The sequence below is a fragment of the Arthrobotrys flagrans genome, assembly GCF_004000055.1.
Source record: "Arthrobotrys flagrans strain CBS H-5679 chromosome Unknown unitig_15, whole genome shotgun sequence".
In the NCBI taxonomy this organism is placed as follows: Eukaryota; Fungi; Ascomycota; class Orbiliomycetes; order Orbiliales; family Orbiliaceae; genus Arthrobotrys; species Arthrobotrys flagrans.
This window is the reverse complement of record NW_027137545.1, coordinates 3,595,334-3,618,568: the sequence shown is the minus strand read 5'-3', so window position 1 is coordinate 3,618,568 and position 23,235 is coordinate 3,595,334. Positions and strand designations below refer to the sequence as shown.

Here is a 23,235-nt window from a genome sequence, read left to right as displayed (position 1 = left end):
CATTCCCGAGCTTCGAATCAACCTCTTACAATACAAATGTCGGATGCTTCGAACATTTTTACATCGTCAAAATGAAATCAACAGCCGTTATGTTCGAGGAGGATCCGATTCTTCTATGTCTCGTTATCGCCATTCTATTGGCCACAATTCTTGCCAAAACCTATTCGTCGAGATCTAATGCACAGCGGGATGTCTCCCCGGACCCATCACCGTCCACGACACAGTTATCTGCGGGTAAACGAAATCCTGGACGCAAGTACACCGAAGGAACTTTAGGGTCTAAATTAACGAGCTGGAATCTAACGAACGGTTGGGTGGATTAGAATGGATACCGATGGACGTCAAGGCGTCGGACCCGCCACCGTATCCCGACTGGGATGTGAAGACTACGAAGCCATTGCCGTGTATGTGGAATACATTGGAAACTAGGTGTGGATATGACGGTAATGAAGCCGGTTCGCACTGACATGTATGGTGGGTTTCATTCTCAGATCGCCCGTTTAAATACGGTCCAACTTATTTCGTTACGATGGTAAGTTCGACCGAATGATACTTCGAAGATAAATCAAATTTCGTGCTAAAGCCCTTGCTCTTTGATACAGGGTCTCCGGAAAGGCAACCTCGATGATTGGATAGAATTAGACAATGAATATCTTAAATTCCATACCGTAAAGAAGGAAAGAATAGAGTCCCGTGGAGACAGACTCTGCAAAACGGCGCCAGAGGCTCTAGATGCCGCTATCGAATTACTGGAGATGCTGTATACATTTCCCCAGAGCTTCTACGAGAGAAAGGGGGAAACGACGCCGCTAATTATATCGACAGATGCGATTATTTGCCCAAACGTTATCCATCAATGTTTACAAAAACCTCCGTGGGAATCGATAACATTGTCACAAACGAAGCGTTTAACATTGTACGGCGTCCGCTGGCTGAGGAGCCAATGAAAACAATCGGGAGATTAATTCAAGATGATGTAGCTATTATGGTTGAAGGTTCCGATGGACAGTCTTACTTAAAGTCCGGGAGTATAATTCTACCGGGATTTTGGAAGCTCGAGGAGAAGTTCAACATGAACCTTTCAGAGATCCGTAGGTCATCGTTACGCTTGTACCGATTTTCGAGGTATTCGGGGAATCGAAATTATGACATCTAATACTAAAAAAAATATATGCAGATACTAGTGGAGACGTACCACAGTTTCGCGAGAAACTGGAAAAGGGAATGGTCAACTTCTTTAAGAGAGTCATGCCAGGTGATATGGTAATCAGGCACAACGTAAGTACGGAGAGCGTACACTTTAAGTTTGGAATGTTCGGAACTCACAATTTCAATAGTATTTTATGCAAGTAGATGACGGTTTAGCCTGGTCCCACAGCATAGGACCCGAAGATTCTCCTCATGCGGGCTGGTTCACCGCAGAGAAGGACAAAGTAGTCGAGAACCATTGGTTTAGATCGGAGAGACAAACCCTGCGACGGTATGGCTAGATACGATCGTTACAACAGTAGAGCATTCCTAATTTGGATCCGGCGCAGACTCCCAAGAAGTGGTGGTGTAGCTTTCACCATCCGAACATACTTCCACCCCGTCACGGAAGTTGCCAAAGAACCATACGTACCAGGCCGTCTGGCTTCTGCTATCAGATCGTGGGGTGACGATGTAGCAAAATACAAAGGCAGTGAAAAGTACAAATATATCTTGCTGGAGTTTCTTGACCGAGAAAATCAGAAGCAAATCGACTCGGGATTAATAGCGGAAGGTGGAGAAAGTCACCTAAAGTATCCCTACTAGCTAAACTTTTCTAATTCGGCACCTAAGCTACAAGGGCGCCTTTCTACCGGGAAAACAGGAACTTTTGTGAATACGAAAACTGAAAGAATAAGAATTTACAGATGAAGCTGGTCCTCCAGAAAAGTCATGGGACCGGGAATGCTCAAAATAACTCAAGGTGCTGCTTAAAAATCGAAATGGCTAAAACTGTCCATGGTGGGTTCGGAAAATACGGCCGCCGGTGGCTTAACGAGGTTGTTTTTCTCGGGCTGATTTGGTAAATGATCTTCGATTTTGAAGTCGTCTACCATATCATTCACGATATATGAACTCCTCCTCTTGCTCAGTGCCATTCTCAAATCTAACAAGCCGCTAGTCTTGAGACTAGTGTCCAAGAATGTCCAGTTTTTCACTACGGAAGCTGTTAGTTTAGATGTAAAACGATAGAAGTGAAAGAAGAAACCATACCCAAGTCCAATGCGAGCACATCACAGCCCATTCGGTCGTAAAGCCTTGCGCAATGAAGAACAAACTCGAATTCCGCACCCTTGGGTATCTTCTCAGCACCCCTCAAGCTCTTCAATGTCTTGTCGCGAATCAGTTTGTAAAGTATCACGAGAGCAGGATCGTCAGCCAAGAAAATCTGCCCTACGCCAGGTGATTCCGTCTTCGTGATTAGGGAATTTATCGGCATCATCAACGAACGGACTGCCAGGTCTTTGTGATCTAGCAACCAGAAGGCCCACGATGCGAGCCATTTGTTACCATCTCTGGCGGCAAGCGGGAGGACTTTCTCCTCAAGCAGCTCTCTCAGGACTGGTCCTTCATCTCCGTCGTAAACTCTTGCGATTGCAATGGCGAGCTGAACGTCGTTCATTTGTGTAAAACAAACATTGACGGCATCCTTCGGCCGATCCGCCAGGAGGAAGAATGCGGCTGCATATTCGAACCGTTGTTTCCCAAGCAATGCATAAGCGTTCTTCGCTGCGATCGTTTTCCATTTAGGGTCTTCAAAATTGTTGCTCAAGAGCTTCATCGTTGCACCTTGTTCCTTGTTCCAGTGGGCGATCCTCCACAATCCAACGAGAACGGTTTTCTTGCGAAGGGCGAGATAATATAGAGAACAATCCACGGGGTTTCTTTCTTCCTTACTCATGTACTGATTCCTCGCTAGGGCCTCAAGGTGTACTTTCAGAGCGGTGGGGTCTTTTAACCACATAAAAAACCCTGCATCCCGCGCCTGGCTCCATTGCATTTTATTCTGGTATGTCTTTGTCACCAAATCCACCAGTATCTCCTGGGTTTCGCTTTGAAACGCCCAGGAAATTTCTCTGAAGGAGACCCCTGACGGACGAGCGTAGAAGTTGGATTTTTGAAGAGCATGATGCTTGAAGAAGAGCAAGTATCTTACTCCCCATTCGTCGAGGGACTGTCTATGGAGCCATTCCTCGGACATGGACTCGACAATCCCAGCTAATGACATTTGTTCTTTACCAGAAAGGTAAGGTATTGAGACCTCCTTGAGCTGGGAAACAAGTTCGGAGCAGAGGTTTTGGTCAAAATCAGGCCGAGAGAATCCGTTCACCAGCCTCGGACCGTCGTCATTGAGATCGTTCTATTTAATCGTTAGCAAGCGCGGCAAGATATAAAATTGCGAAGACATTACCTCGTCAATATTATGAAAATCTTCGGGAGAAATGCCTAAAGTACTCTCGATCTCTTGCGCCATGTCCTTGTCTTTCGTGTTATAACTAAGTTCTACGACGATTTGCTTGGCTAATTTCATCTTCCCGGCGAGAACACACTGTTGCAAGAATTGGGGATGGTAGGGTGGAAGGGGACCATTCAACCGGGAAACCAAGTCGAATATTGTTTCCATCCGCGAATCATGGCCCGCCGGTGTCCAGAGACTCTGAACGGACGGATCGTTGGCATCTTCGGGTCGGATATTCTTCGGGTGGATGAATAACTGGTTCCCACAACCAATGACCAAAGCGCCGTCAGAGAGCCAGATAGAGTCTCCAATGGGATGAGGAGTTACACTGGGGTGGTTGGTTAAATTATGCAACATGCAATGGATCCATTATTTAATAAACATACCTGATGGTGTTGAATTCACGGAATGGAGCCCAAGCCGGGCCTGCATTGAGGTAGTCATAGCGGAGTTGCGAAAAGAGGACGACTTTATGGGCGAATCCCACAGCGAGGATACTCTGAGAGTCAGGCGTGCAAGTCCAATCGAGGTCTCGAACGTATTCTCCTTCATCGAACCCGAACTTGTGCTCCAGCTGAGCATTTCTGGTGTCCCAGATTGTAAGAAGAGTCTTTTGACTATCGATAACAGCAACTTTATGCATGCTACTGCCTCCGATAAGTGATGGCTCGGTAAGGAGGGTCTCCAGTGAAGATGTCTGCAGCCATTGGACTTCTTTCGAGTTAGTATTCATTCTCGCCGTCCATGACTGTACGAGACCCTTTGGCGTTATCGATACGGCAACATCGCGGTTGAACGAATCAAGGTTGTCGGAAACCGTGAAGTTCCACCCCACTGGGTCCACCGGAACCAACATTGCTATGTCGTCATTCGCGGGTAAATTGAAATTAGAATGTTCCGTGATAGTGCCGTAGGAGTGTTCCAGCCTAGACCTGATCGATGATATACTGCTCCTTCGACGAAGTCGAGGAATCTTTACCGCAAAAACCGTACCATGACGGGACTTGTCAATCACAAACACATGATAGACGGTTTCCAATGTTTCATATTCCGGGAGGAGGATCAAGGAGAAAGGTTGTGCTGAGATTTCAATGGGACATCTAGATAATTCCACGGCGGATGCGTTCCGGCAATCCCACAGACAGACTGAGTCCGGATGAAGTGTTACAACATACCACCCTAAGTACTAAAGTTTTAGCAAGACGGCGTAGGATATATTCGGAGAGGGAGTCGGGCCATACCATTTGGTAAGATGAGAGTTTTTAGAACCTTTCCTTCCCCGGATATATTGATCAGGGACTGTCTCTCCAGGTATGGCATATCGTCCTGGAGAGTTCGCCGCCAAAGAACGTGCTCCCATTCCTTTGACGAGGAAAGCAAAGAATTACCTCTTGCCGTACGCTTTAAATGGTTAATAGGCTCCAAATGCCCAGACCAACTTATTCTGTCTTTCAGTTGACAGATGCTGGATGTCGGGTCAAGCAAGTCTTCGATACTAACGTCGAACCAGCCGATCTCGCCATTTGAAAACTGGACAGCCAACTCTAAACCTATTCTTTTCATCAACCAATATGCTCCGATACTTTTAACCGTGAACATTGACCTACCAGTAGCGGCCTTCCGACTGGCGAGGGTCAGAATATTCCTCGGTCCACCACAGTCTGTTGCAAATTTCCAATCAAGCTCAACCTGGTGCACGATACTAAAAACATTGACAGTCCGTTTGGACTTGCTTCTGATGTTTTCAATACCCCAAGCTGATAGATATCCAGAACTGTGGAACATCAGGAGCACTTCCGAGCTTCTCTTTGCAATGTCGACTAGATTTTGAAGTTGCTGTTTAGAGTCTGCGTCCTGTTCGACATGAAGGACCGCCTGCTCAGTAGCGACGGTAAAGACTCTCGTGTCTATGAGAGAGACTACAGCATCTAGTTCAAATCCATGGGCTACTTGGGAAGGCTGGCCCAAGGTCGGCTGGAATGTAGGTCCTCCAAGGTCGAGTAGGGTGCACAATTGGAACGGATAGACCTCATGGGGATCGAGAGGCGACCAGACCCGGAAAACCCCATCTGCAGCAAACGTATAGAGTATGTTTTCCGCAGCAATTTCTCGATGGAATGGTTTCTTCCAGACTAGTGAGGTGACGACGTGAGGGTGTGGGAGGTATGAGAAATCGAATTCAGCTTCTCCGAGTGCATATGCCTGCCTCCTCCACAATTTAACGAAGCGGTTCCATGTGCTTGTTGAGGCGATGAAGGTCGCATCGTATGAGAACGATGCTAGGTCTACTGGGTTTGCCAACTCCTTGTGCCATATTTCTCGGGCATCGGTTGTCCTTACATCCCACAGATGGAGACCGGCTGCGGCGACTAGCAGCTCCGAGTTTGCACCCCACGATAACGAGTGAACCGTGCCGTCATGGTTTTCAAGTGTAATTCGAACGTAAGACTCCCACTACTGGAATAAAATTCCTCAACTCAGCCAGTCCTTCCAGGAGTATAGATTTGAATAGGCGCACATACTTTTGCTGTTTTACTGAAATTAGTGGAGGGAGAGTAAACGTGGATACAACTAGGTAGGGCGACGGCGATCTAGTATTGTGATTTTAGAATTCGTATGAAAAGAAGCACGTCCGGGAGCAGGGTGAGGTACCTTGCCCGTCCCCTCGTCAAATGCTAAAACTTGAAGATGTTCGTCATGGTATAATGTTTGAATGAGGTCTCTAGTGTTGCTGGAGATAACTAAAGCTTTCCCTGATACATAGGCCTAGATGGATAACACACAAAATCGTGAGTACTGATATCTATCCATGGTCCATCGTATGGTGTATTTTCGTTGTTGATATTGGTATCTTGACATACGATATAGTGATCTCCTTCCCACTCAGCGGCTGCCAGTGATCGGGGATCCGACTTGACTCGTCCTGGAAGAACCCGCATCTGGCTTGAACAATGGATATTGGTGATTAGTTTGTGGATGGGAAAAGGCGCCGAAGGCTGTACATTATTGAGGATAAGGTGGCATTAAGGGAATGCACGCTGTTTCGGTGGATTCTTTTGCTTCCCTTTCTCGTCAGAGTTCAACTGGAGGTCGGCGAAGTACCGAATGAACCGCAGATGAATGTAGTTCAGGGTGTCGTACAGCTGACGCAATATGCGAAGATAAGAGGGGTCCAGACTCGATAGATGGCTACCTATCTATCTCTCTATCAACGGGACAGTCAAGTTGCGAGGGAGAAGAAGAGGTACTGTGTAGTATGTATGGGCCTATGTCCGCAGAAGGCGTGCTAAAGTGAACGCGACAGCTGCAGGTGGTCGGCCACAACCTGGTAAGTATTCCCGAGCCGGGTGGATTGCTGTGGGTTATGATTGATTAGATAGACGAGATCCAGGTGAGGAAGAAGGGAGGGCGGGTGGAAAAAGCAAATAGACAGGACAGGACAGGTTTGACAAAATACTAAATATAGGTAGCAGCAAGGCTGGCCTCTATCCGAGAAAGAGGATAGACACAGAGAGTGTCAGAGGCAGAGAGAGAGAGAGAGAGAGAGCAGAGAGGATGGAGAAAACTGCATGTAACGTTTCGCTAATTTGAAAGGTTCTCTTGAGGCTATTCGGAGTTCGTCGTCGTCATTTATAGCGTCATGCCGATGCATTTACAAGTGCAAGTTCCCCGGCTTTCTCGGGTATGCATGCGAATTCGAGATCCATATTATCAATCTTATACTCCCTACTTGGTAGTTAAGAAGTAGCTATTATTATTGATAGTAGTATCAGACCGAGTGATTTTTTGGATCGGAGTGATTGCATTGCCTCCCAATCTGCCTCTTCGAACACCTTGAGTCGGAACGCTTCATTCATCATTATCACCATCATCATCCACAGTACGACTTCAAAGGAAAATTAAATAAAACAAAATAAAATAAAAGATATGCTGGCAAATGCTGGCTAATTGATCTTTCATTTCCTTTAATTCTGTCCGGTTCTTTTTCTCCAGCAAATTAAACTGATATAAAAAATTAAAATTAAAAAACGCGACGGATCCCTGGCCGCCTGCCAGAAGCACCTGCTCAAACATCATCAAACAAGTCCTCTTCAGCTAGACTCCTCTTTCTCGTCCATTAACCTCCTCGATCTTCATTCCACTCGACCGCCTGCTGTTGTCGCTTCTGCTCGTTCACAGCTGTATAGACATCCTAAAGCAAGTTTTCCTTGGTTTCAGCTTCTGTTTTTTTCCCTGCTTATTCGATATATCCTTCTGCTTCTTCTCCGACGCACAGCATCAGCATCTTTACTGTCCTGCACTGTACTGCAACCGACGGGGACGTCGAAGTTCCTGCCTAACCTTCGACGCCCTTGAAACAAGCCCGGAATTTAGGGGTCTTATACCTAATAGGAGGTTCCATCGAAACCAAAAAAAAACCATCGTCCTGTCTGCTCCATAGCTCTCTTATGGAAGAATCATTGACAACAACTACGATACCATCCTATCCTTTCGTTCACTCTGCAGCTGCATCCCTTGATAACCAGTACCGAGAATTCGCTGCTCCAATACGGCCCTAGCAAATTAGATGTATGTATGTCGGGTCTAACATGCACCCACCCCCCCGCTCTATCCAAATATTAATAGCGTTCTAACTTCTCGACTCCTCTAGGCCGATTGGGTGATTCAACTCGCATTTCAAACCACCCAGCATCGGCAACATCACCCTTGACACCCTTCCGACCTCAACTCACGCCCAGCCAATCGCTGTCCCCTCGACTGTGGGGTTTTTGTGAAACAGAGTCTGGTGAAGCTTGATACACCTGTCAAATGGAAGATATCAACTTGGGACAGGCTCTTGGCGGGCTGCGTATTGCGAACAACCCCGATTTTACGCCTCCAGATACACCCGTACAAGCACCACAGCAAGCAAGGGGCACGGATCGGGATCAGGCAGAGGATATGGAGCCGGCCGTGTCCTCTAGCCGTCTCGATGCCATGGGCGATGCAACCAGGGACGGCCCTTCGCACCTCTCTTACCGAGAGTCCGAGTCACATTCCGCTTTCTTGGGTTCGGGCTACGGTAGAAACGAGAGCCAACGGTCATCGGATATGCACCGTGGTTATTCGGATTATACCTCGCAACGTCAAGTCCGCGGCGAATCAGCCGTAATCCCTGGGCAGCCGAGTATGCGCAATTCTGTCGTCGGTGGTGATGGGGTGTATCGGGAACGGTCCGTTCGGAATTCTACAGCGGGTGGGGTTTCACCCCATATTGGCAGTAGTCGGTCCCACAGACAGAGCCAATCAGGTTATGCCGAAAACGGACCCCCGATGAGCAGCGAGGAATGGAAAGATAGAGGTGCCGCCGTTAGTATCCAGCGACATGTCGATAGCAACGGCAACCAAACCCACCGCATAGTAAAAAAGGGCGTCCAGGATTTCAATTTTGGGAGAACACTCGGAGAGGGCAGTTACAGCACTGTCCTTGCAGCCACGGACCGACAAACGTTGACCGAATACGCTATAAAAGTTCTTGACAAAAGGCACATCATCAAGGAGAAGAAGGTTAAATACGTCAACATTGAAAAGAATACCTTGAACAGGCTTGGAGACCACCCCGGAATCGTCAGATTATACTACACATTCCAAGATGAAAGAAGTTTATACTTTGTTCTTGATCTTGCTACCGGAGGGGAGCTCCTCGGATTTGTCAAAAAGGTAGCACCTCATAAATAATCATTGCATTTTCCGTCCCTCATTTTTTTGCTTAACATTTACTAATGCTCATGGAATGTTCTAGCTTGGCTCATTTGATGAAGAGTGTACCCGTTTTTACGGTGCGCAAATCCTAGATGCCATCGAATACATGCACTCCAAGGGTGTCATCCATAGAGACCTGAAGCCGGAGAATGTACTCTTGGATGAACAAATGCATGTGAAAATAACAGACTTCGGAACTGCCAAAATTCTGGACCTTCCTTCTCAAACCCGGACGAGCAACACTGACGGAAAAACCCAGCTTGACCGTCAGGAACAAGACTTTGCCAACAATATTGGAATCCCCGACCATGAAAGGGCGAATTCGTTCGTTGGTACGGCGGAATACGTATCGCCGGAGTTGCTGACAGACAAGTCAGCCTGCAAAGGATCCGATCTCTGGGCTTTCGGCTGCATAATCTTTCAACTTCTGGCCGGACGACCTCCCTTCAAAGCTGCCAACGAATATCAAACTTTCCAAAAGATTGTCAACCTCGAGTATCAATTCCCTCCAGGATTTCCAAAGGTCGCTCGTGACCTCGTCGAACGGCTGCTCGTATTAGACCCCACGAAGCGCCTAACGATCGAAAACATCAAGTCCCATCCTTTCTTTGAAGGGATCCTTTGGGGGAAACAACTGTGGAAACAGAAGGCCCCACGTCTGAAGTCATACACTCCGCCGACAGAACAGCCCAAACTCATAAAACTGGATTCGGCACAATCGACATCCTCTTTCGCCCGGTCCTCAGGCAATCCCAGCGCCAACCAATCTCAATCTTCAGCCTCTCCACGACCCGTCCCCCCAAGGTGATTACAGAACTACCTCCTCCAACGCAGTTAGACCTTCAATGGTCACCCGTTTTGACAAAAACAAATGAGAGGATCCTAAAAGTTGGAAACATGACAGTAACATCCGCCCCCGCCCCACAATCTTTCGGCGCCCACGGATCCGGGGGGGCTTTCGCAGAGCAAACCCCGAAGAAATTCTCAAGGTTTTTCCACGGAAATCAGGTTAAAAAACGACAGAGGCTCGTCATTGTGACGACCGGTGGGAGGGTCATCATTGCGGGAATCGGAGCTGCTGGGAGTGATGCGAGTAAGGTTAAGACCGAAATAGACTTGCTTGGTTTGGGGGTTGTGACCAGAATCGCGCCTCCATCAACGGGTCAGAAGCCCGGATCGGCATTCGTAGTCGACACGGTGAGTTTTGCATACCAAATCGAATCTCGAATGACATTATTAATATTTGTTATAGAAAGATAAGTGCTTTACGTTCGAAGACCCTAAAGATCCTGCGAGCGAGTGGCTCGTCGCAATCGAAAACTCCAGAGATCTAGCTTCCGCCCAAGCTAGCAACGACGATCAGAGTCACTCTCGTGGAAACAGCCCAGCAAATACCTTAAACGGCACCTTGACGTTAGACAAAAGCGGTAGTTCCCGCCATACTAAACTCTCCGACGAAGAGAAAAGACCTTCGAAAAGATTCAGTAAGAGAAATAGCAAGAATGGGCTCGCTGCCGTCTTTTAGTTTGATCCCATCTCATAATAGGCAAGCGTCTCCTCCCCTCGTTCGCTACGGTATCGAACCAAGACTATAGACCGAAGGATATACCGGCCGAACAGTCCGATATACACCATCTCGCTGAGTTAAATCCAACGGCTACTCTTTCCATTCCTTTTGCTTCCTCACCCTGCTTGGTATAATGCACGATTTGTATTGATGTACAGAAGCGTTTCCCTTTGTTTCCATATTTTTCTTCCCTCCAACGGTCTGTCGTATGTTAGCGATTTCTCGGGACATTTGCTGGTTTTCTTGCCTTTACTTTTCCTTAATGACGGGTTATTGGGTTGTTCCCTCTTGGAAGATCTTGCACATATACTTCTTTTTCCTCCTCCTCCTCCTTTGGTCCCAGAAGTGATATAATATTGATTACGTTCCTTTTTTATATCTTCTTTTGTCTTGTGTCGCATACTCCCCTTTGTATCGATTGGTCTTAGACTTGCTCACTTGACAAGAGTACACAAGTGAGTTCTGACCTCAAGAGACTTTGGGTAGCAAAGACAGGCTTCTGTGTATTAACCTAGGTGATTTAGCTACCAGGTATTTTGTAAATATTTCTATGATACTATAGCTCCTTAATGTTTAGCTAGTCTGAGCTCGCTTTTTTACCTCGGTAGTTTCTAGCAGACGCATCGACCGCGAAAACAGTAACATCCAACTTTAAATTCTGCCTCCAGATATTCTCCTATTCATCGTAAAATGAAATCAAACAATCGAGGCCTCGGTCGAACTGGCTTCGAGAGCATTGGTACTGAAGGCAACACAGGACCGCACGATAATGCAACAACTGAAATCATGTAAGGACAGCTACCGAATATATGGTATGCTCGCACTTTGTAATTTCAATCCTTCTAGCTAAGGACTCACGATGGCGTTGGCAAAGTAATTTATTTTTAAAAACAGCGAACACTATAGACTTGAAACACTCGGTGTGTCAATTTCGTAACCAACTCCAATCAGGTATCCTTCCGAGGTCCTCCAACCGCTCTTTCAACCTTGCCCGCGATTCCTTCCTTCCTTGCATCGAATTGACTTCCGATAATCCCGTCTTGGTCGAATGGCCCGCCAATTTTGTTTCCAATTTGCCCAATATTACCCTCGGGGTTAAATTGCTTGCCGATATCACCCTCCGAGGAAAGGAGTGGTTCCTTCTTTTTGGTTGTATCCGGGTCCCTGTAGTTCTGGCTGATATCGCGATTCACACCCTATGGTTGAACGTTCAAGTTAGATGACTAGATTACTAGGGATGCGGAATTTTTCTTGTTAATAATAAAATTTTTTTAAATTTTTTTTTTAAATTTTTTTTTTTAAACCTACACCTGTAATAGCAGCGGCTTTCTTAGGGATGTTGGGATTATCCCCGCCTCCAAAGCGAGCCGACGGGGTCTGTTCTGGTGTTTGATAAGACATTGGGATAATATATCGATAGAAAGTACCGTTGGACCCTCTGAGCTTTAAGATGTTCGAGTGCAGTATTTTTTTAAATATAATAGACGAGGTTTGTGGTATTCGTTAAATTAATACAATGAGATTGTCTTTATCATTGGAGAGCGAGGCCAAGATACTGACTTTATATATTACTCTTACACTCGAATTTGGAGAGCTTCGCAAAGGCAACGTCAAACCGATGTCATATTTGATGTATATATCTCCCCTCACACTCGATACCCTTGATATTCGACTTAGTTCCAGATTGGGGACATAAGAGAGATTTACAAGCCACAAGCGATCCACGTTTCCGATCCAATTATCATATATGTTTCTTAGCTAAACTGATTCGAATCGAGTCCTGTACTACCTCATGTTGACATCAGATCTATCCGTTTGAATATTCGAAGCTTCTTTGCGTTGAATCCCTGGGCCATGGTTTGGGGTCGAACAAGGCCTGATCCATGGTGCTGTACATATATGCGCAGTCGTACCACTGGCAAGTGCAGAATCTTTATGAACGACCTATCAATTTCTTGGTTTCGAAGCCACCTAATTGTTTCTTTTGTTGGTGAATCAAAGGCGTAATCCTAAGATAAGCTATCTTAAGCCCGGGCCTTGACACGATTGATTTCTTCCTTGATCGATTTTGCATATGCATGGATTCACTCATCTCGCTGATTCGATTCAAAGCTAGGAATAGTAACGGCTTTGTCTGAGCTGAGCCTCCTGTGCTTTGTTAGCTGGTCGTGGCGGCACGCGATAAATTGTTACGTATGACCGTCTCCGTGCACAGGCTATGCTAATGTTACCTTGTATTGAATATACTAATGTCACGAAACTTTTATTTGCGTAGTAAGGCATTCACGATCAGGTCGCGCCAAGCCAGCAGAAGGCGCTCTGCTTTCCTGTTCGACTTGATGTTTACAAATATCCTAGTCAAGCCCTAATCGCTGTAACTGGTGTTTGGAGTTCACCGGCAAAAAAAAATCTGCCCGAGGTATGGTGTTGAGTGATGCCTGTTGATCACGTGAGGGCAACAACTATATCAAGCTCGTAATTTTTTTTCTCTCTACGAATCCACTAACAAATCTCATTCATTCCTCTCCCCCCCTCATCTACCACCTCACAACGTGAAACGTCGCGGTTTCCTTACTCCAGACTTCAAGCCAATACCGCTTGGCTAAGATTTTATCCTGTCACGAAGCCTAAGAGAGAGAGTACCGAAGTCCCGAAGAGGGGCTGGTCTTGCTCCTCATGTCCGGATCTACAGCGCCCCAAGATCCACAGACATGGACTACTGTAAGCATATTTCCGGATGGCGCCCGGGTATATACTCATGTAAAAGGACTGGTTTCTAACACGATGCTTTTTCACAGCTTTGTCAAGGCGATGTCGTCCGTGAGAGTAACGATACTTTGTATACTTATCGTGTACTAGTAAGCCGACCATGCGATTGGCGACACCTTTTTACCTCTTTTTGACAACCTGTTATGGCTTCTAGCCTTCAAGCAGTCGGTAAAGGATTGGGCTGATTCATGGATTGGCAAGTAGAAAACATGGCATGAGGTATTTACCCATAGTCTCACCACTTGATATAGGTGAGGCGCACACACAATACGTACCGTAATTGTGGAAGCTGACATGATACGTCCTATCGTTCAAGATTGGCGTAGACGATACTCAACTTGATGATGCCGACCTACACTGCCACCCCAGTGCTACAACTCAAGTGCTGAATCGATATCTTAATGACAACGAGGTAATGAATACTCGTTCCTCTCCGCTATCGACATGTTGGTAATCGAAATTGTACGATTAGCTAGCGCGTTACCATGTCATTCTTGCCGCATCAGCTTACACCAACCTGATTGCGCACGAATCAGCCTTGCACTTGGTTGACCGACCGTTGACATATGGCACGATTGTCAAGAAATCCCCCAAAGACCTCCAAAGTGGCACTGTTCTTGATATAGGAGGCACTTATGATGTTGCACACAGTTTTACCACTGTTGAAAACGATGAAACTCCATGTGACCCCCAAAAGATCATCAGAGGTGTCTCATCGGAAGACATCCTCTTTTCTCGGGAGTGGGAAATTGGCGATTATCTTATCTGGAACAATTGTTGGCTTGGGGAAGTGGTGGAGCTCATTGAAACGATCACCATTTGCCTTAGGAATAACAGTGTTGTCACGGTTGAGGTTCCCGGCCAGCTTAAGCTCAAGAGAACGAGACCCCATGGATTTCCCGATCCGGCTTCAACGGTACTCGGCGCGGGAAATCCTCCTGCCGCTGGCGCGACACTCATGGGTGGCCTTGGGGCGGATGTGTATGCGTTTCTCGACCGTTTTATTCCTCGAGAAAACGCTGATGAGGACGAACCCTTTGATTTTGAGATTGGACAAATCGTGGAAACTAGCAAAGGAAATCTTCGCAGGGGAAAGTGGCGATTTGGTGCATATGATCCCAATGTCGAACCTGTTGGCAAGATCGTCGAGGTTCGAACGATATCTCTCTGCGTCGAGTGGATCTGCCAGAATATGATGGTTCGAACCCGATTTATACCCATCGAGCCTCCGGAACCATGGATATCGGACGGGGAGGAAGCCTGGTTTCAATTGAAGAAATTCAATCGTCAATCGGATGGTGGGCCCAACATGAAGACTATAAACCTCGAAAGATACGACCGTGTTAGATTCAAAGATTTGGATGCCGCCATTGAAAAGTATAATGGCAATTCAACCGGCTCTGGTGGAGTGGTTGAAAAGGTTCCGCGTTCTACAACTCTCGGTTACGACGTGAACGAGTTCATGGTACTCGCCAGGTCGTCTTGGGCCACGGTCCAATGGCAAGATCTCACTATCACCCGAGAAAGATCTGTGGATTTAATCCGATGCGACAGCAGCGACGAACACGAACTCTGGCCCGGAGATTTTGTGATCACAAAACCCGAGACGGGGAGCGAGCCACAGACCTTGACCGCACCTCCAAACACCCAAGCGCAGCTGGCCAGCGTTCCCAGCAACAACAGCCACCCTAGTGCTGATGGGGCAGATCCACCGTTGGTGTTCGTCTCTCCGGAAAAGCTTGGCGTTATCCAGTCGGTTGATGCGGCGAGACGTATTGCTCGCGTTCGTTGGTTCAAGTCCCCGAAAGTTGAATTGGCCGGGGAGATGATCATCCCCGGGTCGAGTACTGGGGCATTGGACGAGGCGACGACCGAGGAGGTTAGCATGTATGAAGTTGCTGCGCATCCAGCATTGTCCATATGCCGGGGTGATTTCGTCCTGGTAGCCCCGGAGCAAGTGGTGGAGCCTGAGGCGGGCGGACCGCCAAATGTTTCATCGTTTAGCCCGTCTACATCGTCAACCAACCCAACCGCTGCGGCTCGCACACCCGCAACTAGCCAGCAATCTAACATTGGCGCTATAAGTGAGGCCCTCCGTGGTATCGTCGATACCGGCCTCATCGCAAACCTTTCGGCATCCCTTATCAACACCACCAATCCGCAGCTGCATACCCTTTCTCGGATGTTGCACCAATTCCCCCTCGGTCTGAGAAGTGACCTTGGACAACAGCCACCTGCCACTGCGGCCCGGGCCACTAATACGTCTCCTGACTGGTTCGGCGAAGTCATCGACAAGGGCCTCGATGGCCTAGTAACCGTTCGGCTTGGGGCTTTGGAGGAAGTAAGGACCATCAGGGTTCCCATAGAGCGATTGACCGTTGTTTTCGATGGTGAAGATTTCGATGATGAGGATGGCGATGATTCTGTAGATATGGGGACCGATGACGATAGTGGGGATAGCGGAAGCGACTATAGTATGGAAGCAGACGACTGGATCTCTGAACAAATTTTCTACGAAGGAGGAGAGCCTATGGAAGCTGGAAACGAAGCCGATTGGCTCACCGATGAAGAGAACGCGAGCGATATTGAGGAAATGGAGGTTGATGACCTTGCTGATGGTGCGAGTCCCAACCCTCCGACAGATACCCCAGACCAACAGGCAGAGGGATCAACAATTGGCAACACCATCTCTCTCAATAAAACTGCTTCCAAATCTCCGCCTCGATTCAGTATACTGGAGGGAGCGGTTCCTTTGGATCATGCCTTCGTTGTTCAGCCGGCCCTAGAGCAGTCAGTGGCCTTCCTGAGGCGCATAAACAAGGAGCACAAGATATTGCAAACATCCCTCCCTGAGGGTATATTTGTCCGGACATGGGAGTCACGGCTCGATCTGCTCCGCGTGCTGATCGTCGGACCGAGGAACACGCCCTACGAACTTGCTCCTTTCGTTTTCGATTTCCATCTAGGCCCCAACTTCCCATCCGCTCCTCCTACCGGATATTTTCATTCCTGGACGAACGGAATCGGGAGAGTCAACCCCAACCTCTACGAGGACGGTAAGATATGCTTGTCTCTGCTAGGTACATGGCATGGCGAGAAAAGGTCCGAGAATTGGTCCAGTTCAGGGTCCAGTATTCTACAAGTTTTAGTCAGCTTGATGGGACTGGTGCTTGTTAAGGAGCCATACTACAGTAAGTAATGCCCTTCGGTTTACATCATATTTTACCATAACATCTCCTTCTATGATGACAAGAGTGCATTTGGCTCGAGTATCTTGGCCTATCTGGTTGTGGCATTTCTTGCTCACTTCTCGGAGCCGCCAATTTCGCTGAGGAAACAACACTGCTACCTTATTTTCTTTCCGTCTGACATACATATGGAGAAGTTTGGAATTTTATGCCACCTTTGACTCTATTATACTTGGGAGACAAGGTGCTAACCAATTGGCAAAATAGATGAAGCAGGTTTTAATGTCTACCTGGGAGCAGAGGAGGCTACGGTCAACGCCGATCTATATTCTGAACGAGCTTACATTCTCTCGCGAGGTTTTGTGAAACGCGTTCTCGAGAAACCCGTTCCCGGTTTGGAGGATATCCTTGCTTGGTTGTACGATCCTAAATTCGATGGAGGGATGACCCTTCTGGGTGAGATTGTGCGAAAGGGCAAAGATATCGTCGCCGGCTGTGAGGGCGCACGGTCTGCTCAATCGGGCTCCTCCGCGGAAGTCTCCGCTCTGACATCAGAAGTCGACGGTATCCCCAAATTAACCGAGGGTGCGGTTGTATTGTTGAAGAAGACGCTCACGTCACTCGAAGAAACTTTGATCAAGACGCTGCAGGAACAGCAATAATGGGAGGAGGGAGAAGAGATCGTATTGACTTTTTTTTAATTTCTGTATTAGCGTGGGTGGACCCGTGGTTCGACATCTTGTGGCGTATATACAGTGGAGGCGTTAAAGGATGGGTTCATACAAATGATACCTTATTAATTCTCAAGAATTAAATCCTAGAAAAATTAAGCTACTACTTTAGCACCATAAACGATTGCGTGAGACTGTAAGAGATAGATAATACTTGGGCTGACCCACGTGGCCTTGTGAATTTTTTTTTCTCTCTTCACATCCTAGTCAGCTCGTGAGAAAGATGATAGTATCTGATCCATGCGCGGTGAAGGAGCAGCCCATATAAATTCCAGACACTTAATTGCGTATTAGGTCCACATCTCCTTCCTTAATTAATCCCGGCAAGCTATAGAATTAACCATGCAGGCTTTAGCCGTGATGTCAGGAACCTTTAAACCACGGGTTTCCTGCCTAAGAGTAGCAATATTGATCCGTATGATGGAGAGAAAAAAAAGAGCTTGTGATGTCTATTGTGCATTTATTGATTCACAACAGGGTAGAAGAACCGAGGAATGATCTTAATAGCCCGAGCTATATAGACGAACAAGGTCAGGCCTGGTGAGCCATGTTCGAAATCATTTTTCATGAGGATATGTATCCATAAGAGCACCCGGAACCTGGGCTCTACACAGCAACTAGCTAATCGGCGCACGGCTTTGCCCTTGTCTGGTGCAAACATTTTTTGAAACCTGAAACCGGTCCATCTGGACGGGAACGAACTGATGAAGGGTAGTTGACTTGATATGCAATGGATGTACGCTCGAGCAGATACGTACACACGTACATCGGTACGTACCTAGGTATCATTCGGGATTATCAGGAGCGGATGGATGCAATTGCAGTTGAGAGGCTTCATCTTGGAAGATTTCGACATATAATCAATGCATTTGCCGTAATGTATGCTGGGAATATGCCTGATGAGAACAAGGGCGAAGAAGCTGAAATTTCATCGGACCGTCAGAGTGGGGAATATAAGCAGCATCAATACTGGCATCCCCCCATTAAGTAGGTACGTACCTGCCTAGGTAAGTAGGTATCTAACGATGGTATTCAATGATGGTATACCGGTAGTGGTGATGATGATAATGAATTGGATGTAACGATCGAATGGATAAAGTGACCCTGCTAGCTGAAAGGCCTGGGCTGGGCCTGGAAATGAAACGGCTTTGGCGCGAACCAACCAAGCACGCTTGCCCAATAATATTTTCGTGTGCTATCAAACGCCCCTTCATACGCCCATACAATCACCATCCATCGCCATTCTCCATCACTATCATCCGCCACCTTCACTCCACTCCCATCCCCTCGTAATCATCACCGCTATCGCTCTTTCGGCTTTCCTGTCACGGCTTTCCTCTTTTGCTACCCGGACCTTGCCCAGTTGAATCACGCCTTTGTCATCAATTCGGCATTGGTTTTAGGACAAGCTCGATCCTAGAACGCCCTTCTTACCCGCATCTCACAATCCCTTAGGGTCACTATCATCATTGCCGCATTGATCCCCAAAATCCTCTTCCTTGCACCCGATTTTTCGAGACCTGCATTAGACGCCTAGCCCTTTAAACCTGCAAGCCGAATTCACTCCGAATCTCATGACTGTGAAAGATTTTGCTGGTTAATTACACAGCAACCCTTTGAGGTAAGCCTCGATTCGCCATTCCCGCCCTTAAACTTTGTACCCCAACCATAATCGATCTTCATATTAAGTGGCCATCGATGTTGTACGTGCTAATGCTTGCTTCGGAAAAATAGCATCCACTACTACGTACAAGCTTCTCTGGGGTTTCCACGGTCCACCCTTCGTCGATTTTGGTCAGAGTTAAATTAGGACACCTTCCAGAACAATAGAAGGAAGTTTCGATACATAACCGAGAGAAACATTCCAGAAGGGTGGTTTTCTTTTTCCTCTCTTCTGGCCGTCGAGCTACCTTGAATTTTTCCGGTTGCCGAGGACAAGAGAAGGCAGGTAGTCTGGCACTGGGCTGAGCAGGATCATATCCAAGCATAATCATGAATACCATGGCGACTCCTATAAATTATCCAGGGAGGATGGGTCCTCAGTACTCCCATCAACAGCTTCAGACTCCCACTCGAGTTCCTGCCCAAGGTGCCATACACGTCCAACAGAACAGAAGAGGTCCTGGACCCATGGTCACTCATCAACAATCCGGTCATCAACCAATGTCGCAAGCACAGATGCAGCAGCAAGTCGCCCAAGCTCGGGCTCTCGAGCTAGAGCAGGCAAAGCGCCGAGCTCGAAAGCCGACGGATAAGACTATTTCCCCAGCAATTGAGGAGATTGCTCCTCTGACGACTTCATACAATGACATCCGGGGCATGGAACGCAGACTGGACGCTGCTATTATGCGAAAGAGGTTAGATGTGCAGGATGCTGTCGCGAAAACCACAAAGGTAAAATGTCTTATCATTGTAGCTGCACCGGAATCATGAGCTAACTCATCGACAGAACATTCGAGTCTTCCGACTGTTCATTTCGAATACCGCTTTCAACCAACCATGGCAGGGGACCACAAGCCTCGACGAAACTTCTTTCGACTTTAGCACAGACCTCGTTCCGTCGTTCCGTATGAAGATTGAAGGCCGCCTGCTCGATCTCGAAGATGGCTCGAACCCATCGGAAACCACGCCAGAAAAGCCCGAAGCAGAAGGTTCAAAGGTCCCTGCGGATGCAGGTAAGGATGCAAAGAAAGAAGAATCGAAGAACCCTAAGAAGCTCTCTCAAATCTTCAAAAGCGTCCGTGTCGAGATCATTCGATCCAATATGGATCCGAGCTTCGGCGAGAATAACATTGCCGAATGGCAAAGGCCGCCACCTCCTCCACCTGCTAAGCCGGGCGCGACTGCTCCTGCACCGCCCGCAGAATTCGATGGATTCGAGTTCGAGAGAAAGTTGGAAGTTAGCGCACCGTGCACTATTCAATTGATCAGGGATGAGCAACCCGAGCGATTTCAGCTTAGTCCGGAATTGCAATCTATTCTTGATACCACTGAGGACACTCGGGCTGGTATTATGCTTGGGATCTGGGAATACGCATATCTGAATGGCCTGCAAGACCGTGTCGAAAGAAGGAATATCAACTGTGACGAGAAATTGAAGAAGGTACGTGGTAATTTGCCCCGTTACAGATATCAAACCGGTAAATTAACTTGTGTTTCCATCAGGCTTTCAAAATGGATAGGATTCAGGTTCCACAAATTCCGGAATTGATTGCTCCTCATCTGAAGCCGATTGAGCCAATTACCATCAAATACATGATCAAAGTGGATACTGCATCGACTTCGCCTGTCATCCATGACATTCTCATCACTGAGGACGAGCCTTTGAGAATTCGTATGCTCAAGGTCGTCAATTCCCAAATGACCAGCCCGCTCCACCGAAATCTAAGCATGGAAGACGACAATATCGCCGTCTTGGTCCAGGCGATCAACCACTCAAAGGCCAAAAGAGACTTCTGGACCAGTCTCGGTATGGACCCTGCAGCCTTCATCCAACAATGGGTTAGCAGCCAAAAGCGGGATTTGGAGGTTATCCTGGGAGAAAAGGGAGTTGATAGTGAGGAGAGCAGAAGGGCGGCATTCTACCAACGAGATGCGGTGGCTCAGAATGCGTATCTCTTGCTTCACGGTCGAGATCAAGCTGGGCTGCGATAGCACGCTCCTGGTTTACCTCTGAACACGAATGCAAATGTATTTTTCAGGCGGCCATTGCGGTAGGCCTTTTCATTCCACTAGCCTATCGTAAAACCTTGCCACGTAATTCCACCCTTTTTTTTCCCTCTTGATCGAGGGCGGTACTTATCGGTATGCTTTTCGACATGCATATGCACCACCCTTTGAAAAAAAAAAAAAAAAAAAGAAAGAAATAGAGGTTTGAGCGCAAGCTTAGAGGCTCAAGGTTTTCAATTTTATCTAATCCCCTATGGATCATCTATTCTTCTTGAAGATATTTGATATGTACTTTTACAGGAACCAAAAACGAAATAGAACTATTCTTAGGAATTCAAAGCTAAAGTTCGTTAAATGTTGCTTCGCGGGCGAATTGTCGTGATAAAGTCGAAAGAGATTCGTGAAAAAAATCTGAAGGGTATCGCATAGTCTCGTCGCTGCTGCGCTATAGTCGAAAAAGACGCCAGGAAATGTCCAAATTTATACTCCCAAACAAGATACTCTACCTCGTCGCCGGTTTTTACAAATTTACCAGATTCTAGGACGGGCAGTGTAGACACATTACTACTACTCTTCTTCGCTACTCTCCTCCTCGCTTTCGTCTCTTCTCCTACCTCCCATCATGCTACTCAAGCTTACCGGAGCCGCGGTGCTACTTAGGTTACCGATACCTAAGCCGATTCCTGATCGGTTATCATCCTCCCCTTCGATGGTAAGTTCGCCTCCGCCGCCTCCGCCGCCGCCGCCTTCATCATCTTCGTCCATAAAGTCGAATTCCTCGGCCATAGCAGCGTCGAGATCGAAATCATCGTCCTCCGCATCGCCCTTGTCCTCGCTCTTCGGATCCGGGAATTCAAGCTCATCGGGGGCATTGTTCGACAGGATGGATCCTGAAAACGAAGGTTCTCGGGACATGGCGACCGATTGGATATGCTTGTTAACCGGCGGCGGTCTCCTACGATCATCATCTTCGTCACTGGAGTCGACATCCGATTCCGATGATTCTTCTTTCTGTTGGACTCGGCCTTTCCTTGCTGCCGGTTTGCGGTCGAGGTGCATCGGTGAAGGAAGGCGGGGTTGAGGCGACATCGATGCTTCTTTGCCGTGTGCTGCCATGTCCGGGTGAAGGAGAGGTGACTTGCCGGTGTTTGATGCCGCAGTTGCTTTCGGTTTCCGGGTGGGCTTCATGAAAGGATTGACCACCTTTGTTTTTCGTTTCATAGGTCCGAGGGATGGGTTCGGTGTTGGGGTCGCAGACGAGGTTGGTATGGGCGTCGATGCCGACTGGCCAGGCGTTACCGCTGTTTCCTGCTCCGGTTCGGGTTCAGCAGCTGCAGCCTGAGCATCTACATCCTCCATTTCAACATCCGTGTCTTCTTCCTTCTGGTCTTCCCGTTCATCCTCATCTTCTTCAGAGTTTGGTAATACTCTGCTGGTAAAGTGTCTGACATCGAAGGGGTTTTCGGCATCAGCTAATTGAGCATCTTCATCGTCGCTGTTTCCGGCTACGGCTGTTGCTTCGTCTTCGTAGGTTGCCGTGGGTATCGATGCTATGTCGGAGAAAGGATGGGATCGGTTGAAGGTGAAGACGGAAGAGGTGCGTTCGAGGGTGAAGGTATTGTCTTTGGGGTTGTAGACGAGGATGCATTCGAGCTTGCGACCTGGTCGTTGGGCGCCGGTGTAGGATGTTTCTTTGTCATCCTGATAATCAAAGGTTAGATCGTGCACAAAGGGAATATGGTTTAACATCCCGGATTCGAATTGTACCTCGTACGAAAGGTTGAATTGGCCATTGTCGCCTTGCGACAGCTTCGAGGGACCGGAGGGTGGCGCCGTGTTGTCTAACAGCGTGAATGTTAGCTCGCTCGGTAACTCCCTCGAATCCGAGAGTGGAGATTTGATTACATCTAAAGCTGGAATATACATTCGACGATTGACCGTCTTCGGCGCCCGGTTTCAAACTATCGCCGATAAGGACCTTGAATTTGCCCTGTCGCGTCGGATTGAACTCGACCGGTGCTGCTGTTGTGGCCGCAGCCATGCTGGGCTTCCTAATTTAAGGTACTCGCTCGCTCGACAGGC

General features: G+C 47.6%; 8 protein-coding genes across 8 annotated transcripts; 5 read left to right on the top strand and 3 right to left on the bottom strand.

Moving 5' to 3' along the window:
* Positions 1–71: 71 nt before the first annotated feature.
* Positions 72–1,794, top strand: DFL_000937 (uncharacterized protein; the record flags this gene model as incomplete). The annotated part of the gene is made up of 8 exons (XM_067639241.1): positions 72–252; positions 324–404; positions 492–532; positions 603–760; positions 826–1,091; positions 1,178–1,278; positions 1,338–1,480; positions 1,539–1,794. The coding sequence occupies 8 exons, from the start codon at positions 72–74 to the stop codon at positions 1,792–1,794; spliced, it is 1,227 nt and encodes a 408-aa protein (XP_067495495.1).
* A 164-nt stretch (positions 1,795–1,958) lies between these two features.
* On the bottom strand, positions 1,959–6,426 carry DFL_000936 (uncharacterized protein; the record flags this gene model as incomplete). Its single annotated transcript, XM_067639230.1, has 9 exons — positions 1,959–2,185; positions 2,242–3,388; positions 3,440–3,815; positions 3,874–4,666; positions 4,729–5,037; positions 5,095–5,941; positions 6,010–6,078; positions 6,140–6,253; positions 6,349–6,426. 9 exons carry the CDS (start codon positions 6,424–6,426, stop codon positions 1,959–1,961), a joined length of 3,960 nt encoding a protein of 1,319 aa, XP_067495494.1.
* Positions 6,427–8,296: 1,870 nt separating this feature from the next.
* DFL_000935 (uncharacterized protein) lies at positions 8,297–10,037 on the top strand (the record flags this gene model as incomplete). The annotated part of the gene is made up of 2 exons (XM_067639219.1): positions 8,297–9,187; positions 9,270–10,037. 2 exons carry the CDS (start codon positions 8,297–8,299, stop codon positions 10,035–10,037), a joined length of 1,659 nt encoding a protein of 552 aa, XP_067495493.1.
* An 89-nt stretch (positions 10,038–10,126) lies between these two features.
* DFL_000934 (uncharacterized protein) lies at positions 10,127–10,754 on the top strand (the record flags this gene model as incomplete). The annotated part of the gene is made up of 2 exons (XM_067639208.1): positions 10,127–10,426; positions 10,482–10,754. 2 exons carry the CDS (start codon positions 10,127–10,129, stop codon positions 10,752–10,754), a joined length of 573 nt encoding a protein of 190 aa, XP_067495492.1.
* Positions 10,755–11,743: 989 nt separating this feature from the next.
* Positions 11,744–12,197, bottom strand: DFL_000933 (uncharacterized protein; the record flags this gene model as incomplete). The annotated part of the gene is made up of 2 exons (XM_067639197.1): positions 11,744–11,992; positions 12,105–12,197. The coding sequence occupies 2 exons, from the start codon at positions 12,195–12,197 to the stop codon at positions 11,744–11,746; spliced, it is 342 nt and encodes a 113-aa protein (XP_067495491.1).
* Positions 12,198–13,472: 1,275 nt separating this feature from the next.
* Positions 13,473–17,415, top strand: DFL_000932 (uncharacterized protein; the record flags this gene model as incomplete). Its single annotated transcript, XM_067639186.1, has 6 exons — positions 13,473–13,517; positions 13,595–13,654; positions 13,770–13,784; positions 13,882–13,977; positions 14,038–16,756; positions 17,021–17,415. 6 exons carry the CDS (start codon positions 13,473–13,475, stop codon positions 17,413–17,415), a joined length of 3,330 nt encoding a protein of 1,109 aa, XP_067495490.1.
* Positions 17,416–19,476: 2,061 nt separating this feature from the next.
* DFL_000931 (uncharacterized protein) lies at positions 19,477–21,138 on the top strand (the record flags this gene model as incomplete). The annotated part of the gene is made up of 3 exons (XM_067639175.1): positions 19,477–19,878; positions 19,934–20,587; positions 20,650–21,138. 3 exons carry the CDS (start codon positions 19,477–19,479, stop codon positions 21,136–21,138), a joined length of 1,545 nt encoding a protein of 514 aa, XP_067495489.1.
* Positions 21,139–21,720: 582 nt separating this feature from the next.
* DFL_000930 (uncharacterized protein) lies at positions 21,721–23,194 on the bottom strand (the record flags this gene model as incomplete). The annotated part of the gene is made up of 3 exons (XM_067639164.1): positions 21,721–22,854; positions 22,921–22,994; positions 23,059–23,194. The coding sequence occupies 3 exons, from the start codon at positions 23,192–23,194 to the stop codon at positions 21,721–21,723; spliced, it is 1,344 nt and encodes a 447-aa protein (XP_067495488.1).
* Between the last annotated feature and the right edge of the window lie 41 nt (positions 23,195–23,235).